The following is an 8,958-nucleotide window of genomic DNA, read 5'->3' as shown; positions in this document are numbered from 1 at the left end:
GGAGTTTCTTTTGGTAATACAGACGGAATGGAAAGAAATATACAATTCAATTTGTATCTACGATATATGTCATTGCGTCATAATGTTGTTGGAAAGGCTCAAGGTACTGAACACATTTTCCCATTCAAAAAAATGTGCTTAGAAATTTGGGTTCTACTTATCAGAGATTTTCTTGAAGAACTTCATTTATACTTAACAAAGAATTTCTTGACAAAAATCATGAGAACTTCATTTATAATTAGCAATTTTAGATGAAACTCGTAATACTTAGTGCTGGATATAAAACTAAACGGTATTGTATAATGGATCTACTTTTCTTCATTCTTGTGTTTAACTTTGAACTAGAAAATAAATCTGAAGGTTTAAAGTTCGTTGATGATTTTTACTGGTGAACTTTTGAGGCATAAAATATAAGCACAACCTGTTTATTTTCTAAGAACAATCCTGATATGATATATAAACGGTCATAATTGATCAATATTACATAAGAAAAATCTTTACATAATTGCAGTTGAATAAGATTAGATTAAAAACCAAAGTAAACTCCGGAGACTTCAGAAAGGAAGTTTAATTGAGTATTTATATAAATATTTCAAAGTAAACCCTTCTTAGTGCTCACCACATAAAAAAGAAAAACAAAGAGAAAAGTAATTACTGTAAGTTTATGAGCTTTATAGGAATTTTTTTTTTTTTAATAGCACGGGAAGGATGGAGTTTGAGAAATGGGAAGGGAGAAGGGAGATTAAAATTAACCCAAGACGTCTAAGTTTTGAAATCTTAGCCTTAGCCATTAGACTAAGGCCTCCTCTATAGCTTTATAGGAACTTAACAATTAAGAAAATAATCTGGTAATTGGAATGTTGATCTTTTTTATTTGACTTCATCTGAATGGTTTTAAAGGTGAATGGTCAGCTAAAAACTTTTGACGGTTTTGATAATTGATCGTTCAACGATGTTAATATAAAATCAACCTTGAGCCTAACTAATTATGTATGCCATTAATTAATGAGAGAGAGCATAAGTAAGTCAAATTTGATAGCTAGAATTGCCAAGAACATAATTAAGTTAAACTAATCTCCCTCAAATTTTTGACGAAAGTTTATAATTAAGCACAACTTGGTATCCTCCAAAATGACGAGAGGGATTAATTCCATGTTTTAGCCAAAATTAATAAGCAAGCTAAGCAAAGAATATAAACAATTACCATCACTTACACATAATACTATATGCTAATTAATCAAGCATATCCCGGTCGCTAATGTCATTGATTAATTTGTCCGACTTGGCATCTTTTCATTCTGTTTTTTTTTTTGGGGCTAACAAACAAACTAAGCACCACTTGGTATCCCTTCAATAATTTTTGCCAACTATACTTGGGGTACAAAATAAATGTAATTCTCTCTCTCTCTTTTGTATTTTTTTTTTGGATCATCAAACAAATGTAGTTTTCATAATTTTTTCTTTTTTAGCAAGAAAATGAGATTGAAGTTTTCTTTTTTAAATTCTCGCAGAGAAGGGTCGGAGAATTTAAGAAGCAGAGAAAGAGAAGGGAAAAATGAGACCGAAGTTGATGAACATAATGATTAATAAAACACAAATAAGAACTGCCAAAAACATAGATCGCTAAGGACAATTACTGCCGACGTAGTATGGGGTCAATTCATCACAAAGTCATAGTTTTGGTTTTTACTTTCAAAAAATATCAGCAAGAAAGCGACATCTTCAATGGGGATACCGTAACATAATGGAATACTAATGAAAGTGTTTTACAGGCAAATAATGAAAGTGATTTAGTGCAAACGTAGCTACTTGTTGACTAATGAGCAGCTGCGTTAATGCTTCTTTAGTGGAAAGCAGGAGGAAGATTTTTCCTACAGAAAAAGATTGTGTCATGACCTAAAAGTAAAAAATGGTAGAAGCCGTCAGCTGTCATTCACTAGAGAGAGATCATGAAAAAATAAATAAATAAATAAATAAATATTGGCACTGGTGTAAGCACCTTAGACCTAAGAATTAAAATGAATAAAAAAAAAAAATCTTGGACCTAAGAATACTTATGAAACTGAGATGACTGAGTCAACAGTATATTCAGTCGGAATTTCGACTAAATATATGTGGATTAGTCAATGACAATGAAAGCACCTTGTTGGGGACTTCTTTTTGATTGGTATGATGGAATCCAAGGAGAGGATTACAATTTGGATAATCAGCTGCGTTAACAAAAGTGATTAGGAAAAAACTATCACAAGTATGGTCAACTATTTCTTCTTTTTTTTTTTCTTAATTTTTGAAATTTGAAATTTTTTTTTTTTTTTATGATAAGGTTATGGAAGGAACCTTCGAGGTAGAAGTATTACAAACAAATTACAGCTCAACAATATTGCTAGTTAACCCGCAAATGATGACTTGAATATTAGCATAGATGGAGTAGTTAAAAAAGCTCGCACATGGTCAAGTTTGAATTCAATACTAATCTCTCAATAAACTATTTTTAGTAGTTACGGGGTGATTCTTTTTTTTTTTTTAAGGGTAATTCTTAGAGAAATTAGCTAACACTAAGTGCATAATCCTGGTAGAGTATTAGCAAACACAAAGTGCATAACAACATATTATAAAATCGGGCCCAAGACAAAAAATCGAAGAGTTGTCATGTAATTAGAGCACGTTTTCATTTGTTTTCCATTAATTGAAAAATTACCTGGAGGGAAGTTGAAGTTGATGTAAGACTTATCATTAATTAGAAAGTTCACTTTGAATGTACTATCTGAGTTTTGAGTGAGTCATTTATGGTGTTCGCCAAGTAGAATCGGTAAATGCTCTTATTCGTGTACTCGTTTTTATTAAAGTGTTTGAATTTATGTATTAGTACAAATTGGGGTAAGGTCGGGTTGGATGGTAAGGTGAAAGGGATCGTAAGTATAAAATTCTGAATTGAAAACCTCCTACTTATCAAATAATAATAATAATAAGCAACTAATGGCCAATCTATAATGTCACAGAAACGTCGTAGACCCTCTTTGGTAATCTGCTCAATAATAAACCTTGTAAACTCTTTTCCCTGATTAAGCAGCTGGGTTAACCTAGATTATCTGAAATTGGTAAAAGCCTTCCTTGTAAATGTGTTTGAATTTTCTCAACTCGTGTGGAGACCATGTCGAACGAGCCACGAGCATGACTGCATGAGAACTTACTAGGAACAGCAGACAAATGTATTTCATGAAAGGACGTCATTAGCATGGCATCATTCTCTTCTAGCCACAAAAAAGAAAAGCAATAAAAATTTGAACATGCAAAATCGAAGAGAATGAAGAGCAAGAAAGATCAAGCCCAGAAGACTAGAGTTGGTTTCCAAATCTACTGACTTGGTAATTGTTGTGCACAATTGGCGCGGCTGGTTCAACTTCTCTCATTTATGTCCTGGCTAGGACTACTTCCAACTTATGACTACTGCCAACTACTATATTGAAGACATTTTAAACTCTGGCACTGTGCACGATAAGCTAACTGATTTGGAAGCGGCATCTCTTTGAAATTTCAAAGAGTTTTGTACTCCGTACAACCAAATGATGAGGCTTGATATAACTCCTTGAAGTGACTAATTTAAATTGGCATTTGGTGAGGAGTTAAATGACCCAAGTATGACAATTATGATTAAACTTCTATGTAGTGACAGTGTCCATGCTATTATTATTGGATGCATGATAATTGATCTGAATTTGAAATCCAAAATTTGTCTGTGTGTCATGCAACTAACGATAACAGTGTATAGACTATCAGTGTATATAAGATTAATTTTAGCGATTAGGCGTGTTGATCGGTAAAATAGTTCTTCGACGCAAATGTTGATTGACTTTTAGGATTGACGTACGAAGGTTGTCTTTATAACAAGTACCATGTAAAAGATGGACTTCTTCAGAAAATGGTTCTAGTCAAAACTAATCCTCCAATATTTCTGTTCTTGGCAGTTAAAACTACTGAAAATCCCAATCAAACTCTGGTAGTTGATAAAGACACTTGCTCCACTGATTATTTAGTCAATTATGGACAACGAAACAATCCCATTCTCCACTTAATTTTTGCATTCGGTGCAATGATAATGCATCGTTATCTTTTCCTTTTCATGGCATTATCTGTTACTAAATGTCTGAGCTAACCATGGCCTCTTACGCTTCAAGTAGTTGAAACAGAAACATGCAGAGGACTGGTTCAGAACAAGTTTGAAAATGTAAAAGGAGAATGTTGGTTACTCAAGAGGCCAGCATTGCAATTTTCTGGAAGACAACAACGTTTCTGATGACTGCTTCTCCTACTGAAGTATCATAACGTCTCTTTAACAACTGCAACTTTCAAGCATTATCTTAAGAGAAACAGCTAATCTTAAGTATTCTCTTCTGGAAAACACCTAATCTACATTCAATAATTTTAGCATTAAAGTGTCCACACTCACCTTGTTTCCTAGGTAGTTGCTACATTTATTGTAACAATACCTGTTTTCAAGTCATCAAGATCAACAAAATTTGGCATACATGGCAGCCATAAGTCGCGATTCCGTTTTCCTTTAAGCATGATCAAATCAACTAGCAATATGGATCACTGTGCATAGAAAAATTCCAGTATCAAATTAAAAGCAGCAGCAAATCTCAAAGATGATTGGACAACTTTAGTTTAAACAAGCACAGCTTTTTATTATTCCTCTCATACTGTTACATGGTTTATGGAAACACTAAGATTATACATCTGGCTGAGTTGACAGAAAAACTCCACTTCAGCCATCACCTACTGAGACAATTAGTATTTAGTTATTAAGCAAATAATATTAGTACAATTCATACGTTTAACTTAGCTAAGGGTGATACTATGGAATCAAACTACTTCATGCTACGATTAAATTACAAAATCTCGGTAACCAATTAGCTATCTCAAATTCAGATCATGATCATCTTCGGCATCAACATCTGCATCATTTGAGAGCCTAATTTTCTTTCCATCTCTTTGTCCTGTTCTTCCCTTCTTTGGTTTTCTGCTGAAAGAAGAATTTCAATTTCACTTTGCCATAGATATAAAAAGGTTGGAAGATAACAAAAACGATAACCGCCTCATTTAACATTCAGCATTTGGTGAGATAAACCAACGAAATGATTATAAACCTTTCAAAGCTGTCCTGACACCAAACGAATAGAAAGGTCTCTAAACATGTACAGGAACAAAAAGTAAACTTACGGCCCATTAATGGCTTTGCCTCCACCCTTGGGCCGAACTTGACCAAGATCTGATTTCCCATCTGTGTCCAATGATAATCAAGCACATAACTGGACTACGTGAGTGACTATGAATGATAACACACTCAACATCATAGGAAGCAATTACCTTCTTGCCCAGTTCCAAGCTCTTCTGTCTGAACAAAGACAAAGACAAAGAGCATATTAGTCTCAGAACAATTGTCCTACTTAATTAAAATCCCAAGTAACATGGCATTCAATGTCTTAATTTGATAAGACAAGCAATATTACCATGGTAAACACAAAAAACTTAGAGAAGGAAACTAGCAATAGATAGGAGGTATACATGATGTAAAACTCTACCTCTAGTATAAAGACATGAAGGTTATAGCACTCCAAGTCCAAGACATGTTTGAATCTATGATGATTTTCATCTCCAGAGAGGGGCTTGAAGAAACAGTTTCATAGCACTATTGAAGTTAAATACTTGAGCACAAATTTCAGTAGAAAGCTAAGTTTTCTTGTTCTACACTAAGGCTCTTAGACTTTCCTCCTTGCCAAAATCACGATTACAAATCACTTCAAATTGCAAAAACCTTAAAAAAAAAAGAACCCTTCTTCTTCTAAATTCGCAAGCATGCAATTATAAAGTAAAAGGAGGAGCTTGGCAGCACAAAACTCTTACAGGAAATTAGCCATGAAGAAAATATCCCAGATGCATAAAGAGAAATATCATCAAACACAAAGTTAGCTAATCAGATAATTAAGAAGAAACCTGCTGGTAGATGCTACATCATACAGATTAGCCAAAAAAGTCTCAAATATTACCTGAAGCTAGAGCATATTCCTAATCTTAGTGCTTATGCAAATCAAGACATGCTCTCAGATGTATAACTAGATAACAAAATTGAGACACCTAACCTCAAAAATCGAACCCTAGAACTCAGAGAATCAGATTCGAATGAAACAATAAAAGAGTGCTATACACCTATATATACACAGCAAAAGCCACGTAAATGTGCAGAAAACATTCATGTGGTGATCACTTCTCCATTCTAGAATAAGTTACCAAGACGGTGAAGTAGGAATTTTACAACATACTTCAATATTGAACTATCTCACATACCACAGGTGAAGTCACAGAGGACAATGAAAACACCCTATCTTCAGGCTGAAACTTTTTGCTTCTCTTAAGGCTGTGACACAATACACAAAGAGGTTACATCAAAAGCACCAGCAATTAACCTAAAATGTCAACAGTAAGCAGTCCTTTCAAAAGATGCAAAAAGAATTAGAAAAAAAAAAAGATTCGGCAGATGTATAAATACTAAACAACAGGTCTATCCACACCACTTGAAGTAACAAGAATACAAACATGTGTAAATTGGGTGGGCAGGTCGGGAAGAGGTGCTAGCGGAGAGGAAAATAAGACTGATCAAACGAAAAGTGAAGACTGCATAGAAAGTTGCATACTTTGCTGTGTTTTTCGATGCTGAAAGGAACCCATCGAAACCTTTGAAGGCATTACCAAAATTGCTTGTTTCTTGCAAATAACTCGTCTCTAACTCATAAACCTACAAGAATCATTCTCCACAACCTTAAACTCTTAAAATACCAGAAATTTTACATCAAAAAGCAACCTGCGTTACAAGCAAGCAGCCCTCATAAAAGCAAAACAATCAAACCCCGTCACCTATACATAGTCACTCCCCAGTATGCAAACACATATACAGAAGTGCACAAAGTTTCAGCACAGCTGCCTCAGAGTAAACAACAGAGAATGTCTAAAAACAGAGCTCAGATGCAAAACCTAACCTGTGTAATTCTAACTTTTGCTCATCATATTCAATGCTTGGTTAATGCTACTAATTACCAGGTACTTATATAAAAATTCTTACTCTTTACTTCCGTTCTCAAGGATTTAAAACAAAAAGAACTGAGGGTCCGCATAGCCTGCTGTACAAGGGGTTCTGTTTCTGTCTTACAACACGGATTCAATTCTCACTGCCTACGTATCCTTACAAATCTTCCTTCCCTGTCCAATCCTTCTAAAAGGATGTAAGAACAAAAAAAACCAAAAGTGGCTTTACTTACTATCTTATTTTCACAGGCAATCAGTCTTACAGTACTTTCAGCAGGTATAATTTCTATTCTATACATCCAAAAATAAATAAATAGGTAAATGAAAGAACAAATTTTGACAGTAAAACAAGCCCTGAACGGATAACATATGAAGAATCACTTGAAGATGTAAACACCACATCAAATTTACCTGCTTTTCAACATTTCGGAGCTCTTCTTGAAGCTTTTCTCTCGTACTCAGTAGAGAAGTGAGCATGGCCTTAGGGTTATGGGAACCTCTATGCCCTAAATTATGGGGAAAATCATCAAATCCAATTCTTTAACAAAAACCGAATTAATTAAAAGGGAATAAAACACTTGTATTTAGGTTCAAGAAGTAATATCTTTTTATGCATAAGATTGAGTGGCCAATAAAATTGAAGTGAAGAGTGCAATTAGGGATTGCAAGAAAAATGAGCAGCAATATTCACCTTGAAATTCCATTTTGGCGCATTCAGTTGGGAATAGATAACGGTAATTTGAATATGGAGGGACGTTGAGCCGAATCGAGGAGGGAGTTTTCCGGCTTATCCTTTTAATTATTATGCCTCATTTACTCCACAACTTATTATTCTCTTCAGTGCGTGGCATTGGGTTGTTTCCCCTAATTTAGACTTTCCTCTACGAAATTTGAAAGTTTTCGTTTTTTGCCCCCCAAAAATTTTAAATTTGAGGGCATATACACTGTGCAAACAAGTCAAACTTAATCCAGTAGTTTGCAAACTTACTAGGTCAAAACTCGAGGTCGAGTTCAAACTCGCTTTAGCCAAATTCAAGCTCGAGTTTGAGTAGTTCAAGCTATTTGACAAGTCAAGTTTGAGATTAATATGTGAAGTTTAAAATTGCGTCAAGTTTAATCAAACTCAATCAACCTTCACACACACACACACACACATATATATATATATATATATATATTTTGAAATTTTTTTATTTATTAGTATGAAATGTTTATTTTGTCAATTGGTTAATGTTATATAAAATATAAATTTACATTTATTAAACTCGATTAGGTTTGATGAGCACACACTCAAGCTTGAGCTCTAGCTTAAGTAATGCAAAACAAAATCGAATTTGAGTTCGAGTTCGAATAGTGCACTACTCGAATTCGACTCGATTCAATTGCACCCTAATATACACCAAATTAGAAGTTGATATAGATCATGCCATAGTCGAAGATGACTAGGCTTCTTTCGAGAAAAAAAAAGATGATTAATTAGGCTCAATAGAAGCTTGGTTAGGATTAGTTTGACGGCTAATCAAATCAAGCTCAAAAAACATTGCCTTGTTTTGAATTAATTGGAAAATCTCAAAATCATCAAAAGATTTCTTAGTGAACATTTAAAATTTTGATAAATGTAGAACTTTTATTTCAGTAAAATTTCATTGAGCCTTATAGGCACCAAAATAAAAAAATCAAGGGAAGAATATTTAACACATAATATATATATATATATGGAAGAAGAGGAGATTATTATTAATTACTGAAATTTGAAACGCATCCAACTATGATATATTGACAAGGGCATAAAATTATGCATGTAATTGCCTCTACAAAAATCAAGACCCTCATTAATATCTTTTCACGTTTTTAAATGCAATAGAAAAACCACCCGAT

General features: G+C 33.9%; 1 protein-coding gene across 1 annotated transcript; it reads right to left on the bottom strand.

Annotated features, from left to right (window-relative positions):
* Nucleotides 1–4,664: 4,664 nt before the first annotated feature.
* On the bottom strand, nt 4,665–7,859 carry LOC113765514 (chromatin modification-related protein MEAF6-like). Its single transcript, XM_027309728.1, has 7 exons — nt 7,772–7,859; nt 7,492–7,586; nt 6,693–6,793; nt 6,346–6,415; nt 5,368–5,395; nt 5,221–5,281; nt 4,665–5,023 (listed from the first exon to the last, which is right to left on the bottom strand). Exons 1-7 carry the CDS (start codon nt 7,782–7,784, stop codon nt 4,915–4,917), a joined length of 477 nt encoding a protein of 158 aa, XP_027165529.1. The 5' UTR covers nt 7,785–7,859; the 3' UTR covers nt 4,665–4,914.
* Between the last annotated feature and the right edge of the window lie 1,099 nt (nt 7,860–8,958).

The sequence above is a fragment of the Coffea eugenioides genome, chromosome 3, assembly GCF_003713205.1.
Source record: "Coffea eugenioides isolate CCC68of chromosome 3, Ceug_1.0, whole genome shotgun sequence".
NCBI classification, from domain to species: Eukaryota; Viridiplantae; Streptophyta; class Magnoliopsida; order Gentianales; family Rubiaceae; genus Coffea; species Coffea eugenioides.
Note: the sequence above shows the minus strand (reverse complement) of the source record. Positions and strands in the feature narration are given on the sequence as shown.